The following is a 16,068-nucleotide window of genomic DNA, read 5'->3' on the forward strand; positions in this document are numbered from 1 at the left end:
GCAAGCAGAGAAAAGCGCACACACACAGGCAGGAGACCCGGACAGACAGGAAGAGAAAATATCACAGAGGGCACCAACGTCGACAGTGCACAGTGAGAGAGGGGCACGGAGATCACTGGGAGTGCCAGGTGGCGACCCCGGCGCAGAGACCCAGCTCGTCCGTGTTCACCACAGCAGCCACGCAAGCTCACATGCACACCCAGGCTCAGACACTGGGGAGAAGTCCTTCCCAAGAGGGGAGATCACAGTCTCGCCTCCTCTTGAGAGACCTAGAGACCCGATCAGAGGAAGAGATCCCCTCGTCAGAGCAACCAAAACCGGCCAGAACCCGTGAGCCTAGGGATCGGTGACGGAGGCACACGGCAGCCAGACGCGCCTTCTGGGCCTCTTTCCCTTGACCCACTTGCAAGTCTGGGGAGTGCCGGGGACGGTGCAGATGCACTACATTTCCCAGCAGGCCCCGCGGCAGACCCTTCCCCCAAGTGCGGCTCCTCGCTGCCAGGGCTGATGGGAAATGTAGTCTCCGGACAGGGCCAGACCAGCGGAGCGGAGTGCCTTGTCTGTGTGTTTGGAGGGGACTGAGCCCCAAAGCTTCGTAGGCTTCCTTGCGGACCCGGGCACTTCTTCTTCCCTGCAGGCTCCTGGGTTTCTATGTCCCGGTCCAGCTGGATGCTGGGGCTTCCCGTCTTTCCCCCATCACCGCCGCGACACCCCCATCCCGTGCCCGCAAGCCCCAGCCCCCGCTCCGACCCTCGGCGGGCGGCCTGCCCCTTTAAGAGTGGCCCCGCTGACATCACGGCGGGGGGGGGGGGGTGGGCTGGCCCGGCTCCCGGCTCCGCGGCGGCTGCAGGACCCGACTCCGCTCTGCGCCCGCCCGCTGCTGTAGGGACCCCGGCCCGGGACGCCCCCTCCCGCCTCCTGCAGTCGTCCAGACCCCAGGCTCCGCCCCAGGCCTGGCTAGAGCCCCAGTCCTCGTCAGGGGACCCCCAGGATTGTCCCTGCTGTCTCTCCTTCTCAGAGTCTCTCTCTCTCTCTCTCTGTCTGTCTCTCTCTCTCCGCCTCTGTCTCTTCTCCAAGCTCAAGGTCTCTGGGTCTCAGCATCTCTCAGCCCCAGGCCTCTGGGCGTCCCCCTGTCTCTTTCTGTCTCTTTCTGGTCTCTGACCTCTCCACTTCCCGGGCCTCAGAATCTCTGCGCCTAGGTGGTGAGGGGTGGTCCTAAACTCTGTCTCTCTCCCTCCTTATCTCTCTCTGTCTCTGTGTCTCCTTCAGTCTCCAGACCTGAGTCCCTGGACTTCTCGGCCTCAAGGTCTCGGCGTGACTTTCTCTCTCTGCCCTGTCTCTCTTTGTGCCTCTGCCCCTCTCGGGCTCTCTGCCTCTGTTTCTATTCTCTCTCCCTCTCTGCCTCCCCCATCCTCAAGGCCCATCTCCCTCCCTCGCTGCATCCTTCCCCCCTTCCCTCCCCGCCCCTCCCCTCCTCCGCAGTAGCCAATGAGCGGCCGCCGGTTCCTGCTCCCGGCTCCGTCCGCCGAGTGAGGCCGCGGGCGCGGGGGGTGGGGGGTGGGAGGCCGGGAGGGGGCCGGGACGCCGGGCTCCGGGGCGGGGGCGGGGGGCGCGGGCACCGGCGACCCCGGTGGCGGCGGCGGCGGCCGGGGGAAGCCGCGGGGCCGGTCATGCGGCTGCGGGGCCCGCGGCCCGGAGCGTCCGCCCAGCCCTGAGCGAGGTGAGCGCTAGAGGAGGGTCCTGGGAGGAAGAAGGGGCGCCCCTCGAGGTGTCTGCGAGCCGGGTTTGGGGCGACAAAGGACCCGAGGGGCTCCAGGGGTGGTGGGATCCTGGCAGTCGGGACGCCCAAATTCGGGCGGCTATGGGGGATGCAGGGACACCTGGGCCTGGCGATCCTGGAGGACGGGGTCCGAGGGTCCCGGAGTGGGAAACTGCACGCTTCATGTCCGAGTCGCAGCGACCGTGGGCTGGGGAGGGCAGAGGCCGGGTCCTTGAGGAAGGCGGTACGGGGCGAGGGCGGAGGACCCAGGCCGGCCAGAGCAGGGTGTGGGTCTGGGAAGGGGTCCCCAGAAAGGCGGAGTTACAGTCTCCCGAGAGATGGAAGGGAGATGGAGTTTGGGCTTAGGACTTGCAGAATGGGACCCCAGAGATTCAAATGCCTGAATCCGCGAAAGGGTGGGAGAAAGAGGGAGAAGAGGAGGCTCCAGGCCTGGGGGGAGGGTCCCAAAGGAGGAAAGGTTGGAGGAATAAGGAGATCTGGGCTGGCCAGTGAGAGTGAGGAGGAATTGGAGCAAGATTGGGTTTTAAAACGGGGTGCAAGAATGTGGAGGAGAGACGAGGTCCCAGCTGGGAGTCAGAGGGGCGAAAGGGGAAAGCTGAGATCGGCTACCTGGGACGGAGGCAACCAGGGTGGCCGGGGTAATGGTGCCCGTTTCCGGGCCCACAGGGCTGCCAGAGGACCAGGCAGCTCGCGGTCAAACCCCCGAGCCGCCGGGCGGGGGATGGGAGGAAAAGCTGGCCAGAGCCTTCCCAGACTCTGGATCTGGGAGGCCTCCAAGAGGCTGGGGGGGAAGGAGAGGGGATCTGGAGGCTGGGAGTGCGGGGTGGAGCGGGGAGGAGAGAAGGTTGTCTCAGACTCCAGAGTCTATTCAGGTGGAGCAGAATTGCAAGGCTAGAAGAATTCTGGTTAGGGAAAGTGGAGTTTATGTCTTGATTACTTTGTTGGGGAGAGTGTTTAGGGGACTCAAGCTTCACAGTTAAAAATATCCCGGGTATTCAGGCATGTAGCCGTCTCTGGTTGATACAGGCTGAGGGTCCCAAGTAGAGACCCCCAAATCATGGGATTGTGTGGCTTGGGGAAAACTCTTGCAGGGGTCGGGGAGAATCGTGGGTAAGGAATTGCAAGTCCTTGAGCTCTGGGTTGAGGAGCTCCCTCGTTGGAATCTCTAGGTTCCTAAGTGGAATTGGGGAGGCCACCGATATGAACTGGGGATCTCCTGTTTGGAGTCTAGTGTTATGAAATCGGGGCTCCATGCTGGATGTTGAAGAGGATCTGTGATTGGAAGTCCCAGCATGGGAAACCGAGGTCCAGAACCTCTGGTGGGAAGTGTTAGGGGAGGCGGTTTTGGGACTCCTGCTTGGGATTTTAGAGTTCAGGGCACTGAATCCTAGTTGGAAGGATGAGAGTCCGATGTTTGACTGGGGTGCTCTGATTAGGATGCTGGATTGGTGGTGGTGGTGGTGGTGGTGGTGGGTTCCCAGCTCATTCATGATTTTTTTTTCTTTCTTTTGAGATGGACTTTCACTCTGTCACCCAGGCTGAAGTGCAGTGGCGCGATCTCGGCTCACTGCAACCTCGCCCCCTGGGTTCAAGCTATTCTCCTGCCTCAGCCTCCCAAGTAGCTGGAATTATAGATGTGAGCCACTGTGCCCAGCTAATTTTTGCATTTTTAGTAAAGACAAGGTTTCACCATGTTGGCCAGGCTGGTCTCGAACTCCTGACCTCAAGTGATCCACCCACCTCAGCCTCCCAAAGTGCTGGAATTACAGGTGTGAGCCACCTCACCCAGCCCCATCTCCTGATTTTGACATTCTGGAATCTCTAATCGAGATTCTGGTTCTATGTCTCTGGGTTCCAATGTTCTGGGACTCAGCAGCCTGTGAAGATGTTCCAGCATTCCAGGTCCAGGGGCCTGCCTAGATGTGGGAGGTTAGAATTACCGTTCTGGTGCTAGGATCTGGGTTGTGAGATGTCATCTCAGATTGGGGTATCAAATGAGGTCAAGGCACAGGATCAGAGTTAGAAGGTCATGAGTCAAGTTCTTGGTGTTAGAATTGGGTGTTAGGCTCAAGATACAAATCCAAGAGGCTAAACTTAAGTGGGGGCCTCTGCTCAAAGTCTTAGGGCAGAGGTCAAGGGTGTGAAGCCCCGGTATGGGGTTAGACATCCTTGGTTAGTGACCCACTTTGGGGATTTCTGGGTGCAGTTCAGAGACAGGGTGCAAGAAAATGTATCAGGGTATCAGATTAGGGCAGGGAGTTAAGACTGGGTAGCCTGGGTTAGAGTTTCTGGCCAGCTCAAGTTGTAGAGCATCCAGGGTTCAAGCCCAATGCCCTGTGCTCTGGGATCTAAGTCCTGACTCAGAGTTCAGGTTATTGATTCTTGTTGGAGTCTGATGTTCACAACTGGGGGCTTCGATCGGCGCACAGAGACCGGGCTGTGGGATGCCAGGTCCTAGAGGTGAAATCATTGATTGGCCTAATAGTTTCTGACTCACTGACCCACACTCAAGGTTAGGGACTCTGGTGGCATCCGATTTCTAAGTTAGGGTCTCAGGTCAGCAGGTGAGGTTAGGTTTAGGCAGGGAGACCTGGTTCTGGGGTTCAGAATCTCAAATTAGAATTTCTGCTCAGAGTCACAATATTTGGGACACAAGTCCAAACACGGTTGGAGCCAAGATTCAATCTCTGGGCCTGGGCTGAAAGTTAGGATCAGAAATCTAATTCTGGGGTTGGGATCAGGATCTGGAGCCAGAGCACAGGCAGCAGGTTTGGGGAGCTCAGTCCTGAGGCTGAGGCTCAACAGTTGGTGTCTCTGGTCAGAGTCTAGGGTTGGGGTCATGGGTCAGGCCAGGGAGGTCAGATCTGAGAGAGTTCCATTTGGGAGTCGGTGTCTCTGGCTAGGACCCAGCATCCCGGGTTGCTGCATGGGGTCAAGCACTCTGGTCGGTCCCATGGAGCTCTGCACTGCAGCTTCCCTCTCACAGGCCCCGCAGGGCGCCCCCTGCCTCTGAGGATGAGTCACTGCAGCAGCCGCGCCCTGACCCTGTTGAGCAGCGTGTTTGGTGCGTGTGGCCTGCTCCTGGTGGGCATCGCGGTCAGCACTGACTACTGGCTGTACATGGAAGAGGGCACAGTGCTACCGCAGAACCAGACCACCGAGGTCAAGATGGCCCTGCACGCCGGCCTCTGGAGAGTCTGCTTCTTTGCAGGTACAGCCCTCACCTGTCTTCCACTCAACAGTTTCTGCCTTGCCTGGGGTCTGAGAGTCTTAGCCATAGTCCCATCCATTGGGTTCCAGAAATCCAGAAATGGATCCTGATTCTCTCCCGGAAGTTCAAATTTCTACATGGAGTCCCAATGACTAGCCCTTTATTCCTGGATCTAGGAGCCCCAGTGCTGCAGGTCTGTAACCCCTAAGGAATTATGGAGTCCTTCCTTAAAGTTTGTAGTCTAGGTTTAGAACTTGTCCACCGCACAATTTCAGTGCTGAATGGGCAAGATTAAAAAAAAAAAATGCATGGGACGGGCGCGGTGGCTCACGCCTGTAATCCCAGCACTTTGGGAGGCCAAGGCGGGGAGGTCCCTTGAGCTCAGGAGTTTGAGACCAGCCTGGCCAACATGGTGAAACCCCATCTCTACTAAAAATACAAAAATTAGCTGTACGTGGTGGCGCACCTCTGTAATGCCAGTTACTTGGGAGGCTGAGGCAGGAGAATCGCTTGAATCCGGGAGGTGGAGGTTGCAGTGAGCCGAGATCACGCCCCTGCCACTGCACTCCAGCCTAGGTGACAGAGTGGGACTCCATCTCACTCTGCCTAGCTCTGACTGGTGGCGTGCACCTGTAGTTCCAGTTATTCAGGAGGCTGAGGCGGGAGGATTGCTTATGTCCAGGAGTTCGAGGCTGCAGTGAGCTATGATAGTGCTGCTGCACTCTAGCCTGGGTGACAGAGCAAAACCCTGTCTCTAAAGAAAACAAAAAACAAAAAAAGAAACAAACAAAAAAAATATGCCTCCCAGGGACCACAAAGACCCATTCATTGTAAGAATCCTGGCTCCCCAGACCTCGTCCCCTTTAGGGACCATGAGTTCTGATCTACAGATCTTTCGTTGTTTAGGACCTAGAATTCCAGCCTTGTCCTCCTCCAATCAGGAATCTCTAGGGCAGCCAGAAAGAGGAGTCCCAGGCCAGGCGCAGTGGCTCACGCCTGTAATCCCAGCACTTTGGGGGGCCAGGACGGGCAGATCACAAGGTCAGGAGTTTGAGACTAGCCTGGCCAACATAGTGAAACCCCGTCTCTACTAAAAATACAAAAATTAGCTGGGCATATTGGCATGTGCCTGTAGTCCCAGCTACTCAGGAGGCTGAGGCAGGAGAATCACTTGAACCCAGGAGGCAGAGGTTGTGGTGAGCCAAGATCGTGCCACTGCACTCCAGCCTGGGCAACAGAGCGAGACTCCATTTCAAAAAAAAAAAAAGAAAAGAAAAGAAGAGAAAAGAAAGAGGAATCCCAGACAGACATCCACCCACCCCCTTTCCCAACACCCCTGGAGTGGTACAGCTTGTAACCCTTGGGCTAGGCCTTGCACCCCCAACCTGGGGTCTCCCCTCTGTCCATCCTGCCCCCACCCCCACCCCCACAGCCTCTCTAGAGCTTAGGAGCCTCTCATCCAGGCCCGTCTGTTTCTCTTCCCCCCAGGTCGGGAGAAAGGTCGCTGTGTGGCCTCAGAATATTTTCTTGAACCAGAGATCAACTTGGTGACGGAAAACACGGAGAATATTTTGAGTGAGGGGATGTGGGGGTGCCAAGGCACAAGAGAGCAAGATCACAGTCAAGTCCTGGAGTCCTGGGAGGGGGCAGGACTAGGGAAATGGTGGGGTCCAAGGGAAGGAGGGGAGGCTTGAAAGAAGGCAGAGTGGGTCAGGCGTGGTGGTTCACACCTGTAATCCTAGCACTTTGGGAGGTTGAGGTGGGTGGATCACCTGAGTTCAGGAGTTTGAGACCAGCCTGGCCAACATGGTGAAACCTTGTCTCTACTAAAAATACAAAAATTAGCTGGGTGTGGTGGCACGCGCCTGTAGTCCCAGCTACTCAGGAGGCTGAGGCAGAAGAATTGCTTGAATCTGGGAGATGGAGCTTGCAGTGAGCCGAGATTTCGCCACTGTACTCCAGCCTGGACAACAGAGTGAGACTCTGTCTAAAAAAAAAAAAAAAAAAAAGGAAGAAAGAAAGAAAAGAAAGAAAGAAGGCAAGGCAGAGTGGTTAGGTAAGGAGAAAAGGCAAGGTTGAAAGGGTGAGGTCCGGTTGGTGAGGAGCAGTTAATCAGAAAGGGGGCGGAGTTAAGCCCAAGGAGGTGTGGCCTATGTGAGGGGGCGTGGCAGGCTTGTGTCCACGGAGGAAATATCAGGGGAAGGGGAGGAGTCAGTGGGGAAAGGGAGGAGCCAAACAAAAATGCAGAGGTGGCGACAGCAGAGGTCAAGGAATGGGGAAGTGACCCACTGGAGATTCCCTCCTCACTCCTGTCTCTCCCCATCCCCTCCCCAGAGACAGTGCGCACAGCCACCCCCTTCCCCATGGTCAGCCTCTTTCTCGTGTTCACGGCCTTCGTCATCAGCAACATCGGCCACATCCGCCCGCAGAGGACCATTCTGGCTTTCGTCTCTGGCATCTTCTTCATACTATCGGGTGAGCCTAAGGACTTGTGGGCTGGGGGACCATTTCCAGTTCCAGGGACCTGTGGTTCCTTTTCCACTTAGCCACTTCTTTGCTGTGTGGCCTGGGAGGAGTTGCAGACCCTCTCTGAGCACCACTTTCCTTCTATGTGCAATGGAAATAGCAGTGCCCATTGCAAAGCGTCCTTTAGAGGACCACATTATAGCGAGGGCTAACTGGGTGCTAATTAGGTACCAGGCTCTGTTCTGATACTCACAACAACCTTGTGAGGTAAATCCTATTAATAGCCCATTTTACAGATACGGAAACAGACACTCGGAGGGATGAAGTCATTTGCTCAGGGCCATACAACTAGTGAGAGGCAGAGCTGGGAGTGAAACTCACGCAATTCGCCTCCGGAGGCTGTATTTTTAACCACTGCTGATAAACTGCAATTAACAGTTTAAAGGACTCTTTATTTTCTGTGCAATATTTTGTTCTAAATTTTTTCAAATAAATGGAAAAGTCCAAAGAATTTTATAGCGAACACCCATGTAGCCACCACTTAGAGTCAAACATTAACAGATCACTAGACTTGCATGATCTTGCGTCTGTCCATCTGTCTATATGTCCAACCATCCATCAATCTACCTTATTGTCTAGATGCATTTCAGAGTAAGTTTCAAGCATCAGTACACTTCACCCTACTTACATCATCATACATGTGATTAGCTAGAGTTCAATATTTGTTTACGGTTATTTTTTTTTTCTTCTTTTGAGGCACAAGCCTCTTTTGCATATGTGAAATCACACCCATCTCCTAACATCACTACCTAGGAGTTATTATTAGCACTCACTTGATAAAATGGGGGTTCCAATGCCCAGAATTGCAGAGAGTTGCCCAAGATACCAACATAAACTATTTCCAGAGGACTTGAGTGTCCAGAGTTCCAGTAAAGCCTTTTTTCTTTTTTCTTTCTTTTTTTTTTTTTTTGAGATGGAGTTTCGCTCTTGTTGCCCAGGTTGGAGTGCAGTGGCATGATCTCAGCTCACCACAACCTCTGCCTCCTGGGTTCAAGCAATTCTCCTGCCTCAGCCTCCCAAGTAGCTGGGATTACAGGCATGCACCACCACACCCGGCTAATTTTCTATTTTTTTTAGTAGAGATGGGGTTTCTTCATGTTGGTCAGGCTGTCTCAAACTCCCGACTGCAGATGATCTGCTCGCCTCGGCCTCCCAAAGTGCTGGGATTACAGGCGTGAGCCACTGTAACTGGCCTTTCTTTCTTTCTTTTTTTTTTTATTTGAGACGGAGTCTCCCTCTGTTGCCCAGGCTGGAGCCCAGTGGCGTGATCTCGGCCCATTGCAACCTCTGCCTCCCAGGTTCAAGCGATTCTCCTGTCTCAGCTTCCCGAATAGCTGGGATTACAGGTGTGCACCACCACGCCCAGCTAATTTTTGTATTTTTAGTAGAGATGGGGTTTTGCCATGTTGGTCAGGCTGGTCTTGAACTCCAGGCCTCAAGTGATCCTCCTGCCTTAGCCTCCCAAAGTGCTGGAATTACAGGCATGAGCCACCATGCCTGGCCTAAAACCTTTTTCTTGAGTGTTAATCTCCTCCAGATTTCAGCTGAGTCCAATCCAATTCAGTCCAATTCAGCTAAAATCAGCCCAAATCAACTCAGCTCGAGTACATTTAACTCCATCCATCCAACCCAGCTAACCCCGATTCATTCTGACTCAATTCTTCAGTTCAATTCAAATGAATTCAACATAATTTAGTTAAACTCAAATCAGATCCTTGTAATTCAGTTGATGGTTTATGAACAAACCCCACTGCATGTCCTGTCTCCATTCTGTCCCCTGGGGCCAGCACTCAGCTCCCTCTTTTCAGTGGCTGTGCAAATAGTTGAAAAGGGATTCTCCAACTAAGCAACTGAGATCCAAAGTGCCTGATCCAGGATCCCCTCCTCCAGTCTCTGCTCCTCACCCGGCCTCCTCTGGGTTTAACCTCCCCCATGCCTTCAACCTAACCTGAAGAGACCTTTCCCAGGGAAGGCAGGGTGCAAGCTCCGTGCAAACTTGAATCACAGCGTGTGGAGCCAGACACTGAGCTAAAATAAGACGTGGAGAATATCACGATCCTAGAGTGTCAGAGCGGAAAGGTCTCATCATTTTTCAAATGGAAAAATAGTGGCCTAGAGAGAAAAAGTGGGGCAAGAGTAGATAGCATGGGGATTTTTATTCAACCCGTCAAAATCATTATAAGGAAAGTCTCACTGTTTGCGGTTCACAGGAACAGAAACAGGGGCTTGCAGAGGCGACATAGCTCGTCAGTGGCAGAACTGGGATTGAAATCTAGGGTATTCTGATTCCTAAATCCATGCTTATACCACCCACTGCACCAGGAACTGACTGCCCAAGGTCACGCTGAGGATCAGTGGTGCAGGCAGGCTGGAAGTCACGTCTCTAGGGTAACAATAGAGTAATTTGGAAGAGATTGAATCCAACTGCCTGAATTCCTTCCTAGCATTCATTTCACCTATGCACTCCACCCCAAGGTATCCAGGCGTGTGCTGCCAAGCTTGTGGGGTGTAGTGGCTGAAGGCCACATGTTGTGAACCTAGAAAGAACTGGGTTCAAATCTTGCCTCTATCACTTACTCATGGTTTAAACCAAAGCCTTCTTTTGTGGAGTTATTGAGGGGACAAATCTTGGTCAGCGGTTGGCAAGCTTTTTCTGCTTAGGGCCAGATAGCAAATATTTTAGGCTACGTGAGCCATAGGTTCTCCAATGCAACTATTCAACTCTGCTGGGAGGCAATTGGCCACTGTAGTGCAAAAGCTGCCAGGTTAAGCAAATGGGAGTGGCTATGTTCCAGTGACTACTCGTGGACTCTGAAATTTGAGTTCAATGTAATTTTCATGTGCATGAAATAGTCTTCTTCTTTTGATTTTTTAAGTCAAATTTTTAAATTTAATTTATTTAAATTTTTGTTTTTTTAAATCAAAAGAAGAATAATAGGTAAAAATCATGCTTAGCTCGCAAACCATACAAAAGCAGACAGTGGGCCAGGTCGTCATTTGCCAACCCCCGATTTAGATCATGAGTGTAAAGCATCTGACCCAGCGCCTGACTGTAACAATAAGTGCTCAACACTTGTTGTTTTAAGTAAATAAATAAACATAGTAATAATAGTGGTAGTACTAGCGGTGGTGGTGGTGGTGATAGTAGTAATAGTACTAGCAGTAACAACCAACTTTTTAATTTTTTTTTTTTTTTTTTTTGAGACGGAGTCTTGCTCTGTCACCCAGGCTGGAGTGCAGTGGCCCGATCTCAGCTCACTGCAAGCTCCGCTCCTGGGTTTACGCCATTCTCCTGCCTCAGCCTCCCGAGTAGCTGGGACTACAGGCGCCCGCCACCTCGCCGGGCTAGTTTTTTGTATTTTTTAGTAGAGACGGGATTTCACCATGTTAGCCAGGATGGTCTCGATCTCCTGACCTTGTAATCCGCCACCTCAGCCTCCCAAAGTGCTGGGATTACAGGCGTGAGCCACCGTGCCCGGCCTAACTTTTTAATTTTTATTTTACTTTTTTATTTTTTATTTTTTTGAGATGGAGTTTTGCTCTTGTTGCCCAGGTTGGAGTGCAATGGTGCAATCTCAGCTCATTGCAACCTCTGCATCCCAGGTTCAAGCGATTCTCCTGCCTCAGCCTCCCGAGTGGCTGGGATTACAGGCATGTGCCACCACACCCAGCTAATTTTTTGTGTTTTTAGTAGAGACAGGGTTTCACTGTGTTAGCCAGGATAGTCTCGAACTCCTGACCTCAGGTCGCCCTCGGCCTCCCAAAGTGCTGGAACTGCAGGCGTGAGCCACCGCACCTTGCCCTTATTTTTATTTTTTAATTTTTTCCCCTTCTGGCCAAATTTCAGCTCACAACAACCAACTTTTTTGGGGGTCCAGACAGTTCTAGGGGCTTTATACATATTAAGGTATTTATTTTTATCCACCCTGTAAGGCAGGTGCCATTAACATCCCCGTTTTACCATTGGGAAAACAGAAACATGCAGAGGTTACGTTGTTCCATAAGGGAAGCAAGATTCCAACCCAGGCTTCTCACCATGGCATTATGCTGCCCCACTAAGGTTAAAGCATAAAAAAGGAGGAGATTTAAAATGAGAGGTTAAGGACAGAAATAGTACCAATGCCTTGGGACTTGGAATGGAATAGCCTGGTGTGACTGCCTCCTGTTCCCAATGAGGAAACCAGGGCTCAGAGAGAGAAAGACAGGGATTGCCTCAGGCCTGGTCATTGGTGGAGTTGTCCTCAGGCCTGGTCATTGGTGGAGTTGTCCTCAGGCCTGGTCATTGGTGAAGTTGCCCCAGGTCTGGTCATTGGTGGAGTTGCTCCAGGCTGGTCATTGGTGGAGTTGCCTGAGTCTGGTCATTGATGGAGTTGTGCCAGGCTGGTCATTGGTGGAGTTGCCTGAGTCTGGTCATTGATGGAGTTGTGCCAGGCTGGCCATTGGTGGAGTTGCTCCAGGCTGGTCATTGGTGGAGTTGCCTGAGTCTGGTCATTGGTGCAGTTTCCCCAGGTCTGGTCATTTGTGGAGTTGCCCTAGTCTGATCATTGGTGGAGTTGTCCGAGGTCTGGTCATTGGTGGAGTTGTCTGAGGTCTGGTCATTGGTGGGGTTGTCCCAGGATGGTCATTGGTGGAGTTGTCTGAGGTCTGGTCATTAGTGGAGTTGCCCCCGGTCTGGTCATTGGTGGAGTTGCCCCAGGCTGGTCATCGGTGGAGCTGCCCTGGGCTGGTCATTGGTGGAGCTGCCCGAGTCTGTTCATTGGTGGAGTTGCCCCAGGCCTGGTCATTGGTGCAGTTGCCCGAGTCTGGTCATTGGTGGAGTTGCCCGAGTCTGGTCATTGGTGGAGCTGCCCCAGGCCCGGTCATTGGTGGAGCTGCCCCAGGTCTGGTCATTGGTGGAGCTGCCCTGGGCTGGTCATTGGTGAAGTTGCCCGAGTCTGGTCATTGGTGGAGCTGCCCCAGGTCTGGTCATTGGTGGAGTTGCCCCAGGCTGGTCATTGGTGGAGTTGCCCCAGGGCTGGTCATTGGTGCAGTTGCCTGAGTCTGGTCATTGGTGGAGCTGCCCAAATCTGGTCATTGGTGGAGCTGCCCTGGGCTGGTCATTGGTGGAGCTGCCCCAGGTCTGGTCATTGGTGGAGCTGCCCCAGGGCTGGTCATTGGTGGAGCTGCCCAAATCTGGTCATTGGTGGAGTTGCCCCAAGTCTGGTCATTGGTGGAGCTGCCCTGGGCTGGTCATTGGTGAAGTTGCCCGAGTCTGGTCATTGGTGGAGCTGCCCCAGGTCTGGTCATTGGTGGAGTTGCCCCAGGTCTGGTCATTGGTGGAGTTTCCCCAGGCTGGTCATTGGTGCAGTTGCCCGAGTCTGATCATTGGTGCAGTTGCCCGAGTCTGGTCATTGGTGGAGTTGCCCCAGGCTGGTCATTGGTGGAGTTGCCCCAGGCTGGTCATTGGTGGAGCTGCCCCAGGTCTGGTCATTGGTGGAGTTGCCCGCGTCTTGTCATTGGTGCAGTTGCCCCAGCTCTGGTCATTGGTGGAGCTGGCATTCAATTCTAGAGAAACCAGTGGAAGGACTAGGGCAGGAGGGATAGGGTCACAGCTGGGCATTAAATGTCTCACAGGGACCTGTGCTGGAGATGGACTAGAGGGAAAGAGACTGGAAATGTACAAACTGAGGAGGCTTGTTTAGTGGCCCAGGCCATAGCAGACAAGGTCTGTGCTGGGGCTGGAGATGTGAGGAAAAGGCAATTGGATGGCCATGTGAGAGAGGGATATTGATGGAAGAATCAATAGAATCAGATGACTGACTGGATGTGGTTGGTGGGAGAAGTGGGAGGAAGCTAGACAGGCATTGATTTTTTTCCAGGTCATAAGAGGCTTGCGCATGCATGTCCCACATTAGCCCCTGATCATTAAACATGATCTGTGCATATGTTAATTCATTCAGTCTTCAGATATCCTGTATACCAGGCCCTGTCCTTGGCACAGAAGACACAATTAAATCCTCATGTATAACTCAGATGCACTCACTCACAGAACAGCTCTTGACTACCTGTCAGTCAAGGCTTTTCACACTTTTTCTTAAATTCCTTCAATAGATTCCCATCGCACTTAGAATATACCCAAATGCCTCAGTCTGGCCTCCAAGGTCTTCTATGATTTGGCTACCGCTCAGATCTCTGACCTCATCTCCTCAGCCACTAGCACTCTCCGCATTGCTTATAAGTTCAGCCTACACTGGCCTCATTCTTCTCCTTGAAAATGCGAATCACAGCCTCACCTCAGGACTTGGTACACTCATTATTCTTCCCTGCTTGGAAGTCCCTTCCCCACCTCCAACTCCATCCGACCCTGATTCTCAGAAGCCTCAAACTTTTTTCTCTTCAGAGTTGCTTTCTCTGACAACAGTACCTAGTATTCCCTTACCCCTGCTGTACTATCACATGCTTTGTTTTATATTTTTAAATAGCATTTATTGCTACTGTTGTGATATTTGTTTTCTGTCTTTTTGTACCAGAATGTAATCTTCAAAAGGGCTGAGACAGGCCAGGCATGGTGGCTCACGCCTGTAATCCCAGCACTTTGGGAGGCCAAGGTGGGTGGATCACTTGAGGTCAGGAGTTCGAGACCAGCCTGGCCAACATGATGAAACCCTATCTCTACTAAAAATACAAAAATTGGCTGGGCGTGGTGGTGGGCCCCTGAAGTCCCAGCTACTTGGGAGGCTGAGGCAGGAGAATCACTTGAACCTGGAAGATGAAGGCTGGAGTGAGCAGAAATCATGCTGCTGCACTCTAGTTTGGTCTACAGAGCAAGACTCTGTCTCAGAAAAAAGAAGAGTGAGGAGGATGCTGAGACCTTTTCTTTCCTTTCTTTTTCTTTTCTTTTCTATTCTTTTCTTTTCTTTTTGAGACAGAGTCTCGCTTTTTTACCCGGGCTGGAGTACAGTGGCGCAATCTCCTGCCTTAGCCTCCCGTGTAGCTGGGATTACAGGAGCCCGCCGCCACGCCTGGCTAATTTTTGTATATTTAGTAGAGACGGGGTGTCGCCATGTTGGCCAGGCTGGTCTCGAATTCCTGACCTCAAGTGATCCACCCACCTCAGCCTCCCAAAGTTCTGGGATTACAGGCATGAGCCACTGCGGCCCAGCGGGCTGAGACCTTTTCAAACATGTTCTTGTTTGTGTCTTAGAGCCTAGAAGTGTTGTTTGTATGAAGTGCAAACTGAACTATTTCCAGAATGAGTGAGGGCAGAATGGATGAGTGACAGTCCTGGGTATTCTGAGAAAAGGGATGATGCATTAACCTGACATAGTAGGGTGCTGTGGGGAGGGTGAGAGAGACCAGGGAGGGCTTCCAAGAAAAGGTGACAGCTAAGTTGATGCCGAAAGGGTCAGGGGGAAATTTTCAAGTCCAGAAAGAAAGGAACTGGTTTGGAGATGGAATTCACAGCATGCGATAAGGCCCTAGAGAGGAGCTAGGACAGGCCAGGCACTGTGGCTCATCCCTGTAATCCCAGAACACTAGGAGGCTGAGGCAGGCAGGTCACCTGAGGTTAGGAGTTCGAGACCAGCCTGGTCAACATGGTGAAATCCCGTCTCTACTAAAAACACAAAAATTAGCCAGGCATGGTGGCAGGCGCCTGTAATCCCAGCTACTTGGGAGACTGAGACAGGAGAATCGCTTGAACCTGGGAAGCGGAGGTTGCCATGAGCCGAGATTGTACCATTGCACTCCAGCCTGGAAAAACAAACGAACAGGTTGCCGTGAGCCAAGATTGTACCATTGCACTCCCCTGGAAAAACAAACGAACACACACACACACACACACACACACACACACACACACACACACACACACACACGAAAGAAAGCAAGCAGGCAGCTAAGACAGAGGTCGACGCCAGTGCACCTGTCCATGGTCCTGAAACCCAGTTGCTTTCAAGCCAGGATGGTTCTATTCAGCTTGGAATGTAGGTGACTCTTGCCTACTGTGCTTTAAGAATTACAAAGCAGATGAAGTTGAGGGGGTGGGAAGAGAGTAAGAGAGTTGGATTGCAGAGAGAGAAAGGGGGAAGGGAGGGAGAAAAAGAGAAAGGAAAAAGACATTATTTTTGGAGAACCAGGGCTAATGCAAAATGGCCAGAAAGAAAAAGGGATGATAAGAATGACTTATTACAAAGAAAAAAGAAAACAAAATATTTTCCTCAGTGGAAATATTTCTTTCTTTCCCATCAGACCCTGGTCCTGACTCTGCTTATAGAGACTGGTATTTATTTATTTATTTATTTATTGAGGCAGGGGAAATCTGCCTCTTGGTCTGTTGCCCAGGCTGGAGTGCAGTGGCACAATGTTGGCTCACTGCTACCTTCACCTCTTGGGTTCAAGCAATTCTCATGCCTCAGCCTCCCGAGTAGTTGGGATTACAGGTGTGCACCACCACACCTGGCTAATTTTTTTCGTATTTTTGTAGAGATGGGGTTTCACCATGTTGGCCAGGCTGGTCTTAAACTCCTGACCTCAAGTGATCTGCCCACCTCAGCCTCCCAAAGTGCTGAGA

At 52.3% G+C, this 16,068-nt stretch overlaps 1 protein-coding gene across 1 annotated transcript in view; it reads left to right on the forward strand.

Moving 5' to 3' along the window:
* The first annotated feature begins 1,624 nt into the window (after positions 1–1,624).
* Positions 1,625–16,068, forward strand: part of LOC105497325 (calcium voltage-gated channel auxiliary subunit gamma 7) — a 30,070-nt gene continuing 15,626 nt past the window's right edge. Inside the window, exons 1-4 of the mRNA XM_071087768.1 lie at positions 1,625–1,720; positions 4,767–4,991; positions 6,480–6,566; positions 7,326–7,466. Of these exons, the coding sequence (XP_070943869.1) occupies positions 4,796–4,991; positions 6,480–6,566; positions 7,326–7,466 (424 nt within the window). The 5' untranslated portion in view covers positions 1,625–1,720; positions 4,767–4,795. The remainder of the gene's footprint in view (positions 1,721–4,766; positions 4,992–6,479; positions 6,567–7,325; positions 7,467–16,068) is intronic.

This window comes from Macaca nemestrina, chromosome 20 (genome assembly GCF_043159975.1).
Source record: "Macaca nemestrina isolate mMacNem1 chromosome 20, mMacNem.hap1, whole genome shotgun sequence".
NCBI lineage: Eukaryota > Metazoa > Chordata > Mammalia > Primates > Cercopithecidae > Macaca > Macaca nemestrina.